Here is a 21,494-nt window from a genome sequence, read left to right as displayed (position 1 = left end):
GTTACTTGCCAAGTCTGGAACTCCCCTTTTACTACATATTGGTAATATCGAATATAGGCCCTAGGTAGCCCTATGGGCAGGGTGAAGTGTAGGTAATAGTTAGGACGTGTCTTTGTTGAGTGCATGTTCTGGTACTGACAAACCGCCTATTTGGCTTCTCACTGCTGTGAGGCTACGCCTCTATTAGGTGTGCATTGGGAATTCCCTGATATGTGTTTCAGTGGTAATAGCTTATCTGGAAGGGGTAGCTTTGCCATGTTTGGAATAGTAGTGATAAATCCTGCTTACTGGTGAGAATGGATTTTTTTATTACCATTTTAGAAATCCCAATTTGAGAAAATGGGCATTTCTGTGTGCTTATGACTCTGAGCTTTGCAGCCTGACTCTAATCAGCGTCTAGTTTAGACTGACAGGGGCCGGTTATGTGCATACACTCTAGACAGCCACAAAGGGAGCTGATGTGTGCCCCGCATATCCTGTTGGGCTTCCTGGGCTAGAGTGGTGGGAGGAGTGGTCACTGACACCTGAATAGGGCTGTGCCTCTCCTCTCATAATGCTGTCTCTGCCCTCCTGTAGAGTGTCTGGAGCCAGGGCAGTGATTGAATGGGGGTGTCGTGCTCTTCTAAAGTTTGTTTGCAGTTACCTCCAGATCAAAGAGATTTTGAGCATAAGTACAGGGGGCTCTGACCCCATGATTTTAGACACTGTCAACGCTGCTGCCTCTAGAGACTGCACATTGCCAGAAGGAACTGTTATGGTGCCAGGAAAAACAATTGGACTGACTTGCTTGTTGTGTTGGCCTGTGGCCTGCTGGGCTACAAGAAGGACTGACACTTTGCCTGATGTGCTGACCTGCTGCTTGTTCTCTGCTCCCTAGTTGTTCTCCAGGGACTTGGTGGCTTGACCTCCTCCCTGCTCTCTTGAGACCTTTAAGGATACACTTCAGCAAGTGGGCTTTTGAGCGCTTTTCACCTTTGTTGCAGGAGCTGTGTGTCAAGCGTATGCTTAGCACTATCTGTGTGGCCCATCATACAAAGACCAAGAGCTTTTTCTGTAGCCTAAGCTGGAGTTAGGAAAGCCCTCCCTCATGCCAAGGAAGGTGTGCGTGGCGGGCATTCCCTGCTGGGCCATTGTGAAGGGCAGGCGCTATAGGGAAGTTAGTCGGTGACTGCCCCTCTCCGACCAAGGATTCGAGTTTTGCAAGCGAAGACGCATGCGTACAGGTGTGCATGCCCAGACCTGCCTGCTTCTGTGAGGGTCCAGCATGCCCCTATCTTCTCTTCATGGCAGGCCCCCAGGTGCTAGACCTGCCCATGATCCTGAGCGGCTCCGTTTCTCTTGGATCTTCATTAACAACGATCTGAGAGGCCCCGGAAGGTCCCAGACATGCTGCAACACAGAGCGGCTTTGTTCTGTCTAGCAATGCTTTGGGGATCAACAATCGGTAGCTGCCCAGCACATTCATGAGCAGCTGTATGGTCCCTTGACGATTCCACTGCGGGGAGGACCAAGCAAGGCCTCATCGCCTGAATTTTCCATGAGTGGGGCATTTTCTTTGATGCCCTTAAGGGGCTAAACCTCTACGGATTCCCCCCAGGTACACGGAGTGGGAAAAATCACAGAAATTACTGTATTCACTGTTGTAGGTGGGCAGGTGGCCCTATAGCCTATGTTTGGGAGTAACATCACCATATAGTGTGTATTTGAAGCACTGTGCTCTATGAATTTATGGTGATACTAGTTGTCAGTGATATATGGTGATTTATGTACAATGATGTATGGTGATTTGTGTGTTTTCCTTCTAAACTAATTACTGCATTTCTTACCCTGATTTCTACTGTATGCCTTGCACTGTCAGGATAACAAGCATTATCACAGGAGTAGCCTTTTATATGTGCAGAAATGATCTTTCATGACGTGTGCAACATATTAGTCTTTAGTTTACTGCACTAACTGAGATGTTATCACAATTGCCTAGTTGGCAAAGTGATTTATGGTGTCTGTCTGTCTCTGTGTGTGTCTGGGTCTGCCTCTGCCTCTGTGTGTGTTGTCTGTCTGTCTGTGTATCTGTGTGTCTGTTTTGTGCGCAAAAGCTTTACACATTGCCCCTGGAATAAGCCTAACTGCTCTGCCAAGGTGATGAGCAGGGGTTATCTTGGGTATGTAACTCCCTTTCCCTGAATAGAGCGATGGGTTCTGCCTGGTTTCAGTGCATATCCTAACTAATAAGAAATCCCATTTCTGGGCAAAGTCCTGAAGGGGAAGCAACACAGGCCACAGAGCAATAACACCTGCACTCCATTGCTGAAAGAAAAAGTAAAACATGGTTCCATGATATCTACCTGAATATACAAGTCATTCGATCAAAAGGACAGTAAGAAGCTATACTTCTGGGGGGTAATAAACACAAGAAGAGGATGAAAAGTCATGGAATAAGAAGCTTGCAAATAAGATTGACAAGAAAATCAACAAGTGACGAGCAATTGGCTGAAGCAGAGCCCATTCTAAGTATTAGCATGGTTTGGTTTTAACAGGTCTTCTACGAAAGATAGTTAAAAGCTGCTTGCAGGCGAGGCCTATAAAGGCATATAATGTAGATTTTCCCCAGCTTTGATGGATAGTGTGAGAAGTTGGCCTGGCATATGCTGGTCACTAGTTATAGTGCCACCTTGCACCAGTCCAATTCGACTCTTATGGTAGATAGGTTTAAGACAACCTTTTAAAGAAAGCTATCCTAGTGGTAGCTGTGGAGAGCAACCTTCAGGCTAAGTCTCAGAGGAATGTAAAGCAGCTTGTTTTACCTTATAATCTCTTGAATTACCAAATGAAAGGACACCACACAGATATATATATCAAATATATATGTATTTATTTCTAGACACACTCTTCTAATCTCTTTATGAGATTAGAAGTAAGGAACATATGCAAATATCAACGTTTCACAATAAGTTGAGCACAAATATGGCTGGGGCCCTAGGGGCGTACCAGACCATATACTAAAAAAAGAGGTTTAGGAATGTCGATTTGCAGAGGGACAAGGCCTAGGGCCTATAGAATCGCTGGGGCTTCACTAATCCACCCAAGGCAGGTAAGTAAAAGACCCACGGGAGACGATTGCAGTGTGAGAACACAGCCGCGGGTTCCCTATTGATTTCAATAGAGCAAGTCGCGGTTGGATTTTTAAAGTTTTAGGGTACTTCGAGGAAGTCTACAAGCAAGCCACTTACAAGGCAAGTAATTCAAGGGCCAACACACACTAGGGCACAGGAGTGCACGAGTTACCTACCCAGGGAAGCCGGGTGCATAGGTGTCGGGTCGCGTCGCTGTTTTCTATGGAAGCCAAAGAAGATTTGTTGCTTGCGAAGAGTGGAGAAGTGTCCTGTGGAATCCAAGGCTGGATTCAAGATGAAGATGACCTGAAAGCAGAAGGGACAGTGTTCACAGTCACTTGCCAGTGACCCGGAGCCAGGGAGATGGATGCCCACGGAAGTCGGGTGATTTCAGGTGATCAAGGGTGTTTTGACTCTTAGCCCACGAGGTCCAGGAGGCATCGACGATGACCAGCAGCTGGATTCGGAGTGTCCCACGACGTCTGCAGCTTACTGAGGTGTCGGCAACCGGATTGGAGCCAACAAGCCTTGGCAACAGCAAGTCTCGTGGAAAGTGAATAAAGTCAGTGGTGCAGACCAGGAAGGTCTGAGGGACTCACCCAGCGAAGGTGAGTGAGGGTAGGCCTGGAGCAACCAGGGGAGCCCTTTGGTTCGATAAGAAAGTCTTGAGGGGACCCACAAGCCAAAGGGCAAGGGATCGCGAAGGTGCCTCGTGAGGAAATGCTTTACAGGAGCCCACGGTCACTCGGGACGGGGTAGGCCTCTGATTTTCGGTGCAAAACCTGCTGGAGGCTTGGGCGACAAATGGTCCAATGCACAAGTTCGTAGAACGTTGTGAAGGGATTGCACTCGACAATAGTGCACGGTACCCGGTTATTGCTGTTCCTCGTCACTCGTGGGGTCCACTCGCCTCAGCACTGTTGGGGACTCACAATGGCCGTCGAGAAGTCAGGAAATCCACTTCCGGGGCTGCAGGGACTTCGGAATCCGGCGGGAGTGGGAAAGTTTGCGACCGTTGATTCAAGTTTTTGGTGCCTGCCAAGCAGGGGAGTCCCACCTTGACTCCAAGGGAGATTCTTCCGTCTTCCAAAGGTAGTGGAACGTCGAAAGACCAGGATTCTTCTTGTAAAACGTCGTCCAGGGAAATCTAACTTGCAATGGCAAGGGTTCCCTATCTTATACTAAAAGAAAGGGAGGGACTAGCTCTATGACCACTCCTCTGGGAGGGTCAGGGTAGGGGGTGGTTACACCCACTTCCCTTTGTCCAGTTTTGCGCCAGAGCAGGGACAGGTAGCCCCTGAACCGGTCTGAGCTGGCATATGCACAGAGGAGCCTACTGCTCCCCCAGTGCAGGACTTCAAAGCACTCTAGGAGTGCACCCATCCAGCACACTAAATCCTGTCTGGAAGGTGGTTACACTTCCCTGTGACAGGATGCCTATTGTTGGGCCTCCTCCACTGCGAGTTTCAGTCAGCAGCAGGAGGGCAGCCCAGTGTATGTGTTGGTGGCATCCATTTTGTGATGCCAGGGCTCTTTCAGATTTCTACCGTGTTTCCACAGTAGGTACGTCGTCCCCGCTAGAAGGGTGGCATCATACTCCCACACCAGTTACTGGTGTGGGGTTATGATTCCAAGTTGTTTGACACCAAACACGGCATGTTTTGATGCAGTCATTCCAAAGTTAGCATTTACCGGGAGGTTATAATGCATCTAGGAGTATATGGTTTAACAGCATCCACAAACAGCCACAGAGAATAGACTCTGCCAGCTGCTGAGGGGTCCTGCTCATGCAGAGGCACCTCCTTACATTGTAAACCAAGCACCCTGCCCTCAGGATTGATAGGGCCTGCCTTAGGGGTTTATATGTGTGTGTATGGTGAGATATAGGAACCTATACCTCAGTGAGGAGTGCTAACACTACCTCACCCAAGCTGCAGTAGCAGGCCTGTGGTGTCAGATTTAGTCTGCTTCCCAGGGGTGGCATAATACATGCTTCAGCCCCTGGTAGGCCTGTGAAATACCTATGCCCTTGGTACCTAAGATACCATATACTATGGGCTCGTAAGGTACCACAGTATCCAATCACTAGTGCATCTAATATGCACTCCAAGTTGTTTAGAGAGAACAGAGAGACAGGGGCCCTGGTTAGCAGGGACCCAGCCAGACTATAGCCAGAAACCAGTGTTAACATCAGTAAAAAAGTGGGGGCAACATAAGTGCAGATCCTACTCTCCTACAGACAGAAAATCTGGATTTTATTAAAGACACGGAGGCTACTATTATTGTAATCTCCTTTATTGCCACCACTTTCAGCAGCCCCTTTAAAGAACTTAGGATACTAACAAGAGTTCCTACATAATAGAAGGCTAGAACCCCCAGCCATCTTCCTTCGTTCAGCTCACTGCAAAAGTAATATAACATATAGAACATAAATAAAGTCAATCTATCGCAAGAACCCATATCAAAGTCTGAAAATATCCAAGTCCAGGTGCCACAATACTCCAAAAGTTCTCCAATGTCCTCTGTTAATTCCGTTTTCGTCATTCGCTTCCTCTATAGTTGTACATGAACTACAAGGTAAGCAATAATAATGAAAGCAGGGTTGGGATGAAGGGTGGGATAATATTAGCCTCTGTGTCTTCAATAAAATCCAGATTTTCGGTCCATCAAAGATGTGGAAAAGCCACACTCGCAACAGGATTAAAATTAACTCTTTGAAACAATTGCATCATTTGACCAATCTGTGCACCTCAAAATGTCTTGCAATGCACCACTCCAGCATAAAAAGCTTTTGAAGCCGAAGCACCCCTCACAGAATGTGCTCCAAAGTAACATTCACACCTGAACTTTTCGTCACGTCCTTCAACCATCTAGAAAGGTAGGAGAGGATATAGCCTAATATGGCTGTCTAAATGAAATAAGCAACTGACTCACAGCCGTAGATCAGAACTGTAATGTTCTCCGCTCATACTCTTAAACACAACAAACCACGCAAAATAGATGAAATATTGACACCAAATTATTCTTTATCCTTTTATTTAAATAAAAACATCCTGTTTGAAACATCAAGGGCCTGTACATCAGATACCCTTCTAAATAAAATTAAACATAATTATATTGTTAACTTATGTGATAATTCCTCCAAATTTAGAAATTAATTAGCATCTAATCCCTCCAGATAAATCAACAATGTAGAAACATCCCAAACAGAATTATACCTCGAAACCGGCAACTTCGAAATCCTTATACTCCTCTTAATCTCTTCACTAAAACTTCCTGTCCCAAGGTAAAGCGATTAAACAAAACACAGCCTGCAGCAATTGACGATCGTTACTTTCTCTGCTTCTTTCCGTTCCTTCAGGCCGGCGCTGGGAAACCCTTGTTGGGTAGCTGTGCACCTTATAAAACCAACCTAACGTAACATAACATGTACATGAACCGTCCTGCAAGAGCCTCCCTTATCTAACATTTCAGGTAAATAATTCACCACTTATACGACATCCACCGAAACGGGATCAAAACCAGTCTCTATACACCAGCAAAACCACCCTTGCCAAGCCAATCTGTACATCTTCCCAGTAGCTGGTGCCCAGGATTCCTTAATGTAAGTTGTAGCTGCCTGTGAAAGTCCCGGCACCTCCCAAACTCGCCTGTAATTCTCCACGCTACCAGCCTCCGTTGCCCTATTACCATATCATGCATTTATCTTGTTGGACCTACTAAAATTTCCTGACACACAGGTAACAGGATTGGGAAATCCACCAACAGTTGTATTGGATACAAAGCCTGAGATCTACAAAGAGGTGCTATTAGCACAATATGTCCTTACATATGCAGTTCATCAGGGTTACTGCCGGAATGCATCTATTCCTGCTGACTCTCGATCTGGACGCCAGCTGAAAAAGAATCTCCTTATTTTGGCATTCAACTTGTCTGCAAACAGATCCACCTGAAAGGGACCCCACATCTCTATTAACTTCAAGTAAACGGATCTGTTCAGTGTCCAATCGCTCGAATCCCTGTAAATCCTCAAAAACCAATCTGCCTCCACACTGCTCAATCCCAGTATGAACTCTGCTTGCACCAAAACATTCTGTCTCAAACAATACTTCCTGAATACCATTGCCAGATACGCCAGATACGCCAGATCCTTCAACCTCGGACCCCCTAACTTGTTTACGTATCTCACTGCTGAGATATTGTCCATCCTTAAAAGAACTGAAAAACTCACCTTGTCTTTCGTGAAACGCCTTATCGCAAAGGACCCTGCCAATAGTTCTAAACAGTTTATGTGCAACTTGCTCTGCTCTTCCAACTATATTTTTCCTGTCAATACTGCATCACAATGAGCCCCACAAACTTCTAAGCTCACATCTGATTCTATAACTATTTCTGGATCCTCCTCAAAAACAGCGTTTCCATTGCGCCCCTCTATATTTACTAACCACCAAAGCAGCTCCTCTTTCACTTGCTCCGTAAACACAATCTCCTCTGAATTCTTCAGCCCATCTCTTAAAGGCTTCACTTTCAAACTATGAAGTGCCTGATAATTCAAATGACATTGTAAAATAGAAGTCTGAATCATTGAAGACAATAGACCTACCACTCTTGCCAACTTCCGGCCTCTGAACCAGACAACTTCTGCCTGTTCACAACAAAACCCAGGTGTTCCAGCAAGGACACTGCCAAATTTGTGTAATCCACTATCTGTGATCTCTCCTGATCCATGAACTATATGTCGTCCAGATAAATTATTAAATGTACACCATGTTCCCTTAGAAACACTGCTACTGGGCGTAGAACCTTTGTGATACACCACAGAGCAGAAGACAGACCGAGCAGAAGACAGACCAAACAGAGAAACAAACTTTCAGATCCTTTTCGTCCCACCTGAACTGTAAAAACCTCAGATGAGGTCCTTATATCGGAGTCTTTAATAGGCATCTTTCAAATCCAACCTGGTCAACCAATCCCCTGTCTGCATAACGTCTCTTAACGAGTGCATGACATCAATTTTTAAATGCTGATACTCCACCCAATCGTTGAGGTTTCTCAGGTTTAGTTCTCATACCCTTTTTCTCTACCAGACATATGTTGCTCACAAACCCTTTTAATTCATCTCTTACTTCCACAAGTGTTCCCCTCGCCACCAATTCCTGAACCTCCTCATCTACTAGTTCTGTCAGTTCTGTACTGATTTTTTACATGGTCAGGTAGGCCTGGTACATGCTCACTTTTCTTAAGTTGCCATCTCTTTTAAACACGATGACTTATGTGATATATTTGCGTGCGTGACGATGCAGGATAAGCTTCTCTGACTAGGAATTACTTACATTTCCACTTTATAGGCACCCGATCATAACCCTTGAACATTCAGTATAATTGATAAAGTTCACTGCGCAAATGCCATTTATGTTTTTGTCCAGAAAGAGAAAAGGCCAACAAACTAGAATAAACAATTGCGTCCTGACTGGGGTTTTCACATGGCCACATGGGTACTGTTTATTATATATAGAGTACCACTTCCTTGTTTAGCTCAGGGGACCCCTCCGCTGAAACTGAATAGGTCACTGCATGACTAAATTCCAGCTCAGCTGATTCCGGTTTACCGACAAGAGGGATGTCCAGCTCTACACCAAAACATACAGCCTGACGACACTTGCCCACAGGTAATTTGGAAGCTAGACCACCCGGCAGAGATTTGGCAGATCACCCACACTAGGTAAGACTAGTTTAGGGAGTGCTAGGTAGGAGTACATTATACATAACTGCTTTAGAGCAATGGTGGAATCGTTAATCTTATTCACTATACTCATAATGCTAATTACGCTACTCTGTTTCATTCTATTGATTATCGCAGCACACGTATTTTTTATACAAGAATCACAATGCTTCAATAAATATTGAAACGCCTTGCTGAGTATTTCTTGTGCATTTATATGGGTATACATGAGGGTACAAATGAAAAGTTTCTAGATCGGTTACAACAATTTCCTTTAGGGATCAGGGTTGTTATGGTCTGAGGTTGCACACACATTTGTTACACTGTAAGGTTAGGGGGGCAGGTAGTGCACTGTGAGCTAGCAGGAACATAGGCCAACATATCCTGAGTGTGTGCACGGCATCAGTCTGGCACAATCCAGATGTTTATGTTGTCCAACAAACACACAGTTTTACCTGAGAGGTACACGCTGTTTGACAGCATCTTGTGATTACACCATCTCTAGTACCCAAGGAACCCCTGTTATCGGAGTCCAATTGTTGAAAATTTGAGCAAGTCTGCCACCAAATTTTAATGGTGGTAAAAACAGATTTTACTCTTACCTGATCCCCGGGAACGACAGTCTCCATGAATACCTCTCCCTATTCGTCTCGGTTTCTGGGGGTAAAAGCCCCCTGCTTGGTTTGAGGTCTGATTGATACGACAAAATCTCAAGAGAACAAAGCCCTTGTATTGACCTGCCTAAGGCTGGGGAAACGCCCCTTGTTCGCCCAGCCCAACCAAAAACATGTCTGTCAAGGATCTTATCGCACGTTGAGATTTTAGCAGGTAACAAAATGCCCTACATACTTCTGCATTTTCTTTATGAACTCATTACCAAATAATAATCCATTTGCAGCTTGTCTTGCTTCATTATTGGCTAGTTCTACCAATTTTGGGTCTATTTCCAACAAAAATCTCTTGCTGCGCTCCACAGAGCAGTAATTAGCATTTCCTAAAAGGCAAACTACCCTTTGAACCCATTCTCTTAATTACTCAACATCTAAAACTTTGTTAGCATCAGCTTCCTCAGCCATGTCAAAAATCTTGGTTGATGGTCCAGTAAGGTCTAGCAACCTATCCCGACACATTATGATTCCAATCCCTTCCTGGGATCTCATACCCCTTTAACAATAAATGCTAGTTTTTTAGTATCCAAATCAAACATCATCACTATATTGGCCACGTTTGGCCTTGGACAATACGATCTCAGATGTAATCTTACATCTTTAGGAATTTACTTCCTTAACCAGGTTTCAACATACTCAGTAACATGTCCTGCCGGTGACCACTCGGGTGTAAGCAAGTGCTTTATTAACATGGGGCCATCATAATATCCCCTAATGATTCAGTTAAAGCTTCAGCATCTTTGCTCTTTGAGCTCTCCAATGGCTCCAATCTATGTACATTATTTACGTTCTCATCATAAGAATCAAACCCAGATTATCAGCTTAATTTTACTTCTGCTGTTACGCGCACAAGCGCGCGCGACGTGCACAGATGCCATCTGGCTTTCTGTAATGGCTCATTAAGCCTTACAGCGCGCTCGTGAATACCCTCCCCTACCCCCTCCCTTATCCCACTCCCTCCTCGTCAGCTTCATTGAAGCTCACGCCAGAATGGCTTCAGGAATTTGCACAATTAATCATAACATAAATAGAAGGTTATATAAAGCTGCGGTTTTTCGCAGATCCTATTTTAAGACCTCTGTGCTCCCTTTTACACTACAGCTTCAACTGTGATCTTGGTGCCAACAGGTCACATCCTTAACTAGCGCCGAACTGTCCGCTCTGCCCTTCGCTGCACACGCCTCCCCCGGGCTCCAGCCACGCTGATCTCCAATCTAGCAAAAGTGTGGGCAGTGTTAAGGACCAAACAACAAGACTGTTTTTTTTTAAAGTCCTCTGATGTCCCCAGCCTGCTGTCACCGTGTCAGTTGGCGTGTCACAGTTCTCCCTGTCGTAATAGAGCCCCAGAGGTACTTAGCATCCCGATTCTTGGCGCTCTAATAGACGCATGGAGCTGCCTTGCTTCGACGTACCATCTCCTCTCAAGTGCGTCGCAGGTCTAGAAAAACTCGTGTTTGCTCCATAGTCTAGCACGGTCATGTCACATTCGACACTAGTGTAAACTCAGATTAGGAGTAGTCGTCGCATACAAAACCGTGTTTAATTACTTTTTGGAATTGTTAGCCAGAACATGATAAATGCATTTTTTATGTGGACTGTACTTTTTCCGCAGTGTGGGTTACTTTTGACAGGGGGATGCCAAATGGGTATGGAACTGTTGTCACCTTTTCAACCCGAGGTGAAACATTCTTTTCTACCAAATATCCAATACAACAATGAAATAATTCGAAGAAAAGTAATATAACTGGTTGGTTCCTTACGTGGGAATTTAATGGAAATTAATGTATTACATGTGATTAAGGTATGCACACCTGTTTTGTATACTTTAGGTAGCTTTAATTAGTATATTGGTTGAATAGAAATCAAACCCAAAAGACATTTAAATTGGGCTAAATCTGTAAACGATGTTCATTAGCTTACTGCGTTCAAACACGTGTGCTGTAAGAAGATGCAAAAAGGGATAACCCTTTACTCATATGAAATAAAGAGGCTCTTACTCCCACCCCTTAATTCAAGAAAGTGCAAATCTCATAAAAGTATTTCCAAATTAGAAAAGGAGCCAATTTACTTTATTCCAAAATACGTAGTCTTGTTTAAAACTCTGAATACACCAACGCGGTTAACACATGTAGACCGAGTGCGAACGCCTTTGCCCTGACACTTGCCCTCATCTAATCTAGCTTGCCACCATCCACAAGTGTGCCAAATGAACTCGTCTTCTTTCCTCTCCGTTTTCACGTCATATCTGTTCATGTATATGAAAAAGAAACATGGGACCCCGGTTGCCCACAAACACAATACCATCATTTCTTTAAGCGCTAGTTTTTCTTTCTCAAAGAAGTAGGCGTGAGGTAAACTGGGCATTTCAGAGGCACTATAACTACAATGCATTTAATATCCTCTGTTATGCATAACTCTCAAACCATTCACACATGCTCAAGCAAGGCATTTCTGAAATTTTGTTTTGTGTTAATATGATGTAACGCAAGATTATGTGACCTGCAACAAGGATGCAGCCTTAAATACACCTTTTGAGAATGCAAAGTCTACTTTTGTTTTTATCTCAACCAAATAAAAAAGTTAGGATATTTATTTGAATGTCTAAAAATATCCGGAGGGTCTGAGTAGTTTGAAATTATAGCAAAGTTTGTACAGTGTTAAGCAACAAAATTCATCCGCTGCTGAATAGCCTATGGTGAGTCGATTATTCTACACTGCTGTGACATAAGAACGTTTGGAAGTCGTAGTTTAGCACACCATTAGGGTCCAGTACCTAATTTTTGTTTAACCTCTCACACTGCATCGTATTGTCCTGTAAATATAAATCTCTGTATACACTGAATCTGTCAGTATGTACCTATGACCTTCTGTATTCCTCAATAAAATGTAAAAGGTATCCTACTATCATGTAAAATGGTTATTCGTTGAAGTTTATATTGCTTGACCAACCATATTCCTCAACATAATGTAAACGTTTGTCCTCGTGTAAAGTATTCTGTAATCCTGTCGTGGCAAACTTTGCACCAATAGAAATAGCCAAAATAATTTGAAACGGTATTTGAGATTGCTCCTGAGCTATGCTGAAAGGTGGGACTGTAGTGCTTAAGGTTGACCTATAGAGGACCACAGGGGTTTTAACATCTCAAGTAAGGATAGGCAGCAGCAATGACCTGGAAGGGGTCTTTATGAGGTCCATACTGACTACAACCATGTGCATTGGTGACAACTAAATATTGTGGTCTGGCGGGATCGACAGTGGATTTTTCAATAATGCCATAAATAAAAGTTCACACCTTCGCAGGCCTTATAAGTGTTTAGCCATGCAACAGTTGTTGTTGCACCAAAAATATTGTGCTGCATAACTAAATACTTACAAGGTCCCAAAAGCGAGACCTATTGGCTATGCCAATACTTGTTTACATTTCTCTTCATTTTTTTTCGATCTTTCTGATGGCCCACAATTGTGCCCTCGATACTACCATGTTTTGTGCGGTCAAAAAAACCAATATCTGCCTCTGCTTGTATCAGGTTAACTTCAACATGTTTCCTCTTCATACCAACCTTACCACTTTTTTTTGACCATGTGAACTTTTACCGGTGATCAAAATTTCTCCTCCTCAGGAGGTCAAACTCCTGGCCTAACACATAGCCTCCATTTTTCTCTCCATTTTGTCACCTAACTCCAAAGAAAACTTTAGCAGCATACGATTTATTTTATCTTCAATAGAAATCTCCTTTTACTCCTGTGCACTCGATTAACCATCTCAAAATTTTACTTCACCATTAATCAAAATAACTATGAGTCACTATCTGACTAAATGAGCCTCAATAATATTTAATTACTGTTTCAAAAGATCTACCTAAACACAAACTAACCAGTTAAGCCACAAAAATCACATATTGATTCCTAAAATGTTCTCTACCACCACATACTGCATGACCAACAATTCACCTCAGCTGTTCATAATAACGAGCAATTAACTGCCTGAAGCCGATCCACGCTTTCCATTCTTTCAGTTGTGTAAAATTAATTTCTTTAACATTTAACCAATTTCCTCAAATGGCGGCCCGTGCATCACATTAAACGTGAGGCGGGTGTGCCCTAGTACTTGTTTAGCCCTTCTTCAGTTTCTACTGGGCTTGCTGCAGGAGTATTAAATAAATAATTTACCCGAGGCTGCTCGTGAATGATGAGCCCCTAAATCCTTGCCCGAAGGCCTCAAGCATGCTAGCACAAAGCTAAGCACTGCAGGGGGCCTCACGCTCTAACACCCGGCATCAGAGGCTTGGTACTCCATGAAATGCGGCACAGGCACAGCCAGAACCTCACACACGGCTGAAAACACGTGCTCGCTGCACATGGCACTGATATCCTCGTGCTACCAACCAGGCCCGGTTCTAGCGGGTTGGCCAGGCCCACCCAAACATGAGCCTGGCCCACCCAAACGGGAGCCTTGGCCCTCGCAGTGAGGGCTGAAGGCAGGCACGCAACGCTATTGGGCTTCAAGTGCTTCATTCCCCCCTCCCCACCCATGTGTGTGCGACCGGGCCGAGACAGCTTCCCGGGCGCGCGCACACAGACAGATTCTGAGATTATCACAGACGCACCCGAGTACTTCACAGGTGTTTATAAGACCATTTACATGTTAAAGAGGCTTTGTTTATTTTTTCACCTCTTCATCTCCACATGGCGAAAGGCAAAATCCTTTCTTTGGCACAGGTAACCTTTGCCTACTATCCTGCTGCGTGGATATTTCTTTTACTATGCAGCGCAGTAGAAAAGAAGTTTGTTTATTCCTATCACCTTTCCTGACCCCTGCAGCTGCTTATAACATTAGGCTGTGACACAAAGCTTGACTAATGGAGTAGGTAAGGCCCAGCAGGACACATACTTCGCGTGCGCTTCATTTAAACAGTTTTTATCATTATCATGGCTGATGCAGGACAACAATAAGACAATACAAAATGCCCAGAAAACGCTAGTGATTAATGATCCCGCTGGAGAGCAATCATTTGTCTGTTAGTAGTTTTTAAATGCAGATGAAATTTATTTTATGTGGAAGCTCAGCGGGTTATTGCCTTTGTCACAGAATTCCTTGTGTTACTTTCAGTTCAGAAGTTACAATCCTAACATAGGACAGTGACCAATGAACTGTCACCAAAGAGCTGCATACAAACATGAATGGTATAGTTAGAACTTCGCTTTTTTTTGTTTTGTGATATAGTTAGAACTTCCTCAGTCTTTTATCATTCTAATGTTGCTAAAATAAGTATGTTTGGGCAGATATAGATTTATATCAGTAAAGCTGACCCCCCATGGAATACTCTTTAAATCGTAAGGTTGTGTTTCCCCAGACCAAACCCGCTTAACATATACTATCCACCAGTATGGATGACATGTGATTCATACACCTTGTAATCCTCATTGGCTTATGTGACATTCCCTGTAGACTAATTTACATACTTGTATGATTTGTCTCTGTATAATGTGTGCGTGGTGTAAAGTACTGACACACACTACACTGATATGAGTAGCGCTATACAACAAATGAAATGCATATGAGAGAGGGGCTACGTAAAGATGAGGGGCACTGTTGGAGGGTGGCAGTGAGGGAATCCGAGGAGGAGGTCATGAGGTGGAGGGGGGAGCTAGGGAGAGATGTGGGGCACTGTTGGAGGGTGGTAGTGAGGGGGTCATGAGGGGGAGGGGCTACAGAGAGATGAGGTGCACTGGTGGAGGGTGGCAGCGAGGGAATCCGAGGAGGAGGTCATGAGGGGGAGGGGCTATGGGGAGATGAAGGGCACTTGTGGCGTGTGGCAATGAGGGAATCCAAGGAGGAGGTCAGGGGCACTGTTGGAAGGTGGTAGTAAAGGTATTTACGGAGAAAGAGGTTATTGGTGTGGCGCCAAAAAAGACTTTCGCATCAGCGCTGAAGCCGGCCCTGTAATGGCCTTTCTGTTTTTGTTTATTTATTTAGCAGTCAGGTCATAAGGGCTACTGTGGAACATTAAAGTGCGTGCTAAATATATTTACTGCTATATTCAATGTTTTAAGTTTGAAGGTGATTTTACTAATGTTTTTACCGGGAAAAATGAAAGTGGGGCACGATGGTGCTTGATATGGGGCTGGGGCCCAGGGTCAGCTGTGAGATAAGGTGCACTGGAGAGGAGTAGTGGATAATCAAGCCTGTAAGGGGGTGCGTTGCAGAGTCCGGGGTCAGGTGGAGGTAGTAATAAAGAGGGATTCTCCCTGAAGGTTCGCACAGAGGGAGCCCGAGAAGTGTCACTTGCCTGATACTCCCACCTTAGAAACCTCCTCTTCCCATCAAAGGAACATTACATGGAAAAAACACTTTTTGAGACTCAAAGAGATCTGGAAAAGAGTGCATTTTACTGGGCCTTGTAAGACTAAGAAGAGATAAAGGAAGGCCCTGGAGCAGGCCGGGCTAGACATATATGCAACAAATCGAGCCCGCAGCGGCCCACCCAAATAAAAATTCCTGGAGCCGGGCCTGCTACCAACAGACAGCTTTGCACTATAGAACGCTCGCGCTTCTCCCCAACGGTAACACTAATATAACATTTCTAAACCTTAGAATATTAAACGTAAAGGTTACTAATCCAAGTATTTTCGCACCATATAGAATATTTTTTACAAACCACAACAAAAATACTCCTTTGTGAACAGTTTCAGTTTCCAATCATACGCTCATGTTTGGCACAGACTTAACTTAATATAGAACAACATATCCTCTCTTATTATCAACTCTATTATAAAGAAACAAATTCAACACAATTAAACCAAATATAGTGTGTTTAAATAGTCTACTACAATATGCTACTTATACAAGTAGAAACTGTACTTATCTGCATGGAACTGCAGCAAAAAAGAAGGAAGAAGATTAGAGGTTCCAGCCTTTTATTATGTTGCAACTTTTGTTAGTATTCTAAGCAAAATTTGCGATTCTTTAAATGCAATGTATGAAGCACCCAAGTTGTGAGAATATGGCATAAGGAATCGCAAATTACCACCAACTACAGGTTGGTGGTAATTTGCGATTTCTTTTAAAAATGCACATTTTTGCATTTTTCAAAGTGGCATGTGGCGCGCACATATGCCCTTAGGGCATGTATGTGCGCCACATGTGCACCCATGCTCATTTCAGGGGTGCAACAGGGTGTTCTTTTGACACCCTGGCACACTTGAAATTGCATTCCTCAATTTGCGATTCTCTAATTGGGAATCGCAAATTGAGAATGTCTTCCCATTCATTCCTATGGGCCTCAAGGCCCATAGGAATGAATGGGGAGGTATTCCTAAATAGCGATTCTCAAAAATTCGCTATTTGAGAATCGCAAAACCTAACAATGATACAAATGGCCCTAAGTTCTTTAAAAGGACTGCTGAGAGTGGTGGCAATAAAGGAGATTAAATTGTACCCCCTAACACTTAAACTGATAGCATGTACCTCATACAAGCTTTAATTTAACTGTATGGACATCTTGTATTTACCTAGTGATTAACAGAGTGAAAATAGATCTAACAATTTTTGAAATTCTGGTTGTCTTAAATAACAACTGGGAAATAAAATATTTCCTTAGAGCATGGTCTGCAAAATTCCCAATGTGGCAAAACAATCTTTTGTAGTTTTCTTGTGTTAATGTCTAGATTTTTACTGCCTATACATTGAGAAAAAGTTCACCTGAACATTGGTATAAACTAGGTAGAAAAGGACATGCCATAGTAAGCCTGCCGTGAAGAGCCGTGACCGCTGCTGCACCGAACGAGTCATCACCCGCGTGCATGGTCAAGTCAGCAACTCTGCATGCCAGATGGGGCCACAGTAAAGAATGTTGCCACAGCTATCAGGCTGCAGCCCATGTGCAGCACCAAGTTGACTACTCCGTATCCCAGGTAGAGCCACCGTGAAAATTGCAGCTGTGCCGATTGGGCCATAGCTCATGCTCAGAGGAGGAACAGGGACCCCATATGCCAACGGGACTAGACAAGGACCGTGGTATGGTGGACACTGTCAACGGAAAATGCTGTGGTGACCCGAGCGGGTCCAAGCCGTGACTGAGGACCAGCACCAGGACCGTCTCACGAATGTCGTATTTTGCTTTGTGTTTTTTTTTTTTTTTTTTAAATCAATACTACTTTTATCATACGTGCAAGTATTTGACTGGACAATCATTTATTGCTGCTGCTGAGTGTATTTGGAGTTCTGAGCTTGTGTTCATCTCCCTGTTTCTATCCTCTTCCTGAGAAGCCTTGGACTGTGCGACCCACACTAAAGAAAGAGTCAAGTGCTGAAGGGGTACCTGGCCCAGTTGCTCAGGATCCATAATGGGCCAGGCCCTGGGACATCCGGAGTAATGGGCCTCAGCCCTCACAGGTGAGCCCATCAGCTCCTGCTTGCCCTGTGGCCCTCTGAACAGGATTCTGACAGAAGGAGAATTCTTGGGGTAAAACACAGTTTTTGTTACTACCTTTCAGTTCTAAATATATAGTTTCAACAAGTAGCTGTCTTATTCACAGCTCTAAAATGTTGTAGCCTGCAAAATCCATTTTTTCCTCGAAAATCTTGCGTTTACAGAATATGAAACCTCTCAGTTTCTGTTAATACTTCACTCAAACAATTTCCAAACAGTGATAAATTTGAGCCACACAATTTTGAAATGCTTTGTCATTTCTAAGCCTTTGTAGTTATTTATGTGCATTATTTGTAGCTGTTCTATGCCTCAGTACGTCAATCCATTTGACAGCTTGAGAAAGAGGATTTCACACCTATACATACTTTTAGATGAAACCACAAACTACATGCCCACTTTCAATCTTAGTATTGATCAATATCTGCACATAGAACATTCTGTCTAAAATCGGACTTGACTGAGAAACGCAATTGAACACATTACTTTTTGTTACTTACCATTGTAAGCCATTGTCAGTTTCTCCAGTGTGACCCATGTGCTCAGTAGGTTACACAAGATGTGACAATATTCAAGGGTCAGGGGCACGTTGTGCAAATTCAGGGCACTGATGCTTCGGAAGCGGCGTGCAGAATCAAAGAAAGGGACGCCAAGGCATCTTTCCCCCAGCAGGTCATGTAACCCCAAAGCACCTTTCTCCCCCAGAAGATTTTTGTTCCCACTGTTGGTTCTGGTTTTCTTCTCATTGGCCACACTAAAGATAAAATCATAAAGATCTTCTGCCTCAACGTCGCTATTCTCCACACCACTTGAGTTGGCATAGTGGGTAGTAGATTTATTTTTCTTTGCAAGGTCAGCTGGCAAACCTTTCGGCGAGTTAGGGGAAGGTTGTTTGCATTGCTCAGAAGTAACAAGAGGTAATTTGGTGCTTGCATCTTGACGTGTAGGATTCTTTGAGATACTGTTTCTCGACCCATGGGGCTTTGAGGTAACAGTGGCCTTGCAGTGGCTTTTACGATGCATTTTGGGAGGTTCATCCCATGGTCTCTGATCTAAGTTGAGGGGCTGCAATGTCAGCAAGGCACTTGGTGTCTCTTCTTGTCCCTTTTTACATTCTATGCTATATTGATCGACAATCTCCTCTTCATCTTGTTCATCCAGGAAACCATCACATGGCACAAGTGAATCCAGAAGTGGATTCTTCTCCTGCAGTAACTTTTCCCTTTCAGTCCTGGTTTCGATGTCACAAAACCTACAGGGGTTTCTGTGGTGCTCCACCCAAAATCCTGCACTGATACTTAGAATGAGAACTAAAATGTATGCGTCAGGAGCAGGCCAGGATAATAAGGCCACTTTGTTGACATCTCCATGGTGGATCAGGCGATGCAGCAGTGACTGCAGAGACTGCTGCCGGGCAAGATCGGGAGAACGCAGGTGAAGGAACTTCAATGTCCGCACTGAGTGCACCAAAGTCTCAACCACAGGAGGGGTAAGCTCCAACACTCCCTGCAATTTGTTGCTGATTGTAAGCTCAGTGACATACTGAGAGCTGTAAATCAGTGGGGAGAAACGCTGGTCCATCAAGCGTCTATCGCATGAGACATCCAGTATTCCTCGCAGAACATGGTGGAAGAAAACTTCAAGAAATTTCTTTCGCCAACAAGTTACTGTCTGCAATTAAAAAACACTTTGATTTAATAGATTACATTTACATTCAATAGTAAAATAAAGCAGTGCGATGGTCTGAAAAGCTCATGCTATCATCATTCTCAAACAATGATTTCGGAGTAGACATCTTAAACAGGTGTTAAAGTGGCCAGTGTTGATTTTACACTGGGTATCCCATTAGGATATCAGCAATAAATCACTCTTGCTGAATGTCTCAAGACTCATCCTGGCTATATAGTGGAAAATATGTGAACAAAATAATAGGTTACTTCACCAACAGGCAGGAAACTATAATAATGCATTTATAAGAATTATAAAGAAAAAAGGTATATTGATTATTTGATGAACAAAAACAGTTTCCACTTCAGAAAACAGCAAGAGGGCCAGAGAGCAATATGGCAAATGGCAAATAGCAGACTCAATTGTAGACTCTGCTACCCAGAACAGCATTACCTAGTCTACTGTTGAGACCATGTGGAGTGGAGATGGTGACCAGTTGAGTGTAGCCACAAAAAATGCTGCTGTGAATTATCATTACTGATGAGTAAATTGATGGTGTCACATGTTCAGAACTCTGAACACAATCTCAGGTAGTAAGCAGTAAAAGTAGTATCTAGCACATGTCAAACACTGCTTGCTAGTTGTACATCATAGTCAGTGTCTGGCTCAGAGACTATACAACAGAACTGGCTTTATATGTTAGAACAGGAGATGCTACGTTCTACTGCTCCTTTAAGAACAATCACTTTATCCCATTTTGCATGATTCGAACCCATATTACCACATAATTATTACTGCTTTTTTTGCTATATGATGTAAGGATTTACTCTATGACATAATGCACAATAAAGAAAAATACTTACAGCCTGCTAGACACCTACCCTCTGGAGCTAAAAAGATGCAACCGAGATTGCGAATTACATATCCTTACTAAGCAAACTTGATTATATGATCAGTTTGTAGCCAATTATTTAGAAAGGGAGTCTGCTAGAGCCAAACATGTGGGAAATATATGTGGATAAGATGTCATCCTTATGTAGATTAAAGGCTGTCATAGTATGACGTATGGGAAAGCCTCTGTTAATATGGCAGCTGTAGAACTATGCCAAGGATTTCTATATTTTGCTATACTATAACCGGCCAGATTATACAGGGAAGCCAGGTAAAGGGGACCAATAAGAGACCCTGTTATGTGCTTCACAAGCCTCCTATAGGTGAGGATATAGGTCATAATTACAGGGCTCTCTCAAGCTTGACTTTCAATAACAATATACTGACAAAAGTCATATACAAAAAAGTGACGTCAGGTATGTTGCATCCAATTAAACAAGATAGAAATAAATCGCAGTTTTAAGAGGCTGTAAATGGTTATGGCTGAAGGAAAACAATTTGGCTGAGTAGGCAATAGTAACATTAGATGTTCAGGAGCCTCTTGGGTAGCAATGGTGGTATAGGCTTAAAGATAAGATGGTAGCTTGGTGAGAGACTGAACGCCTGGATTAAGGTTAAAACAAAGTCGATTAACTGCCAGCTCTGGACTGCACAATGGATAGACTGGGGAGTCCATTATCTCCCACCGTGTACATCATTGGGTAGGCCCACTGTTCATTCTCGCTAAACAGTGCTATTATGAATGGCACATTTAAGTTTGGGGAAACATCTAGCTAGATGGCATTATATGCTGAAAATATTCCAATAATAGAACCTCAATTTTTGTATTTGTGATTTGAGCATTTCTGCCAAGTGGCAAATATAACAAAATGGATAAAGAGGAGCGCAGTGGACAGACAAGGTCCGAGAGAGCGGACGCCTGTAGCCTTGGTAGCATTACATATATATCAACCACTCACCACAGAAGATGGTTGGGGGTCTTAAGGAACCATGACTTGGGAAGGA

At 43.5% G+C, this 21,494-nt stretch overlaps 1 protein-coding gene across 1 annotated transcript in view; it reads right to left on the bottom strand.

The window, feature by feature from the left end:
* The window catches only part of LRRC41 (leucine rich repeat containing 41), a 229,010-nt gene that overhangs the window by 92,602 nt on the left and 114,914 nt on the right, over positions 1-21,494 (bottom strand). The window contains exon 4 of the mRNA XM_085602751.1: positions 18,431-19,601. Coding sequence (XP_085458877.1) covers positions 18,431-19,601 — 1,171 coding nt within the window. The remainder of the gene's footprint in view (positions 1-18,430; positions 19,602-21,494) is intronic.

This window comes from Triturus cristatus, chromosome 4_2, assembly GCF_964204655.1.
Source record: "Triturus cristatus chromosome 4_2, aTriCri1.1, whole genome shotgun sequence".
In the NCBI taxonomy this organism is placed as follows: domain Eukaryota; kingdom Metazoa; phylum Chordata; class Amphibia; order Caudata; family Salamandridae; genus Triturus; species Triturus cristatus.
Note: the sequence above shows the minus strand (reverse complement) of the source record. Positions and strands in the feature narration are given on the sequence as shown.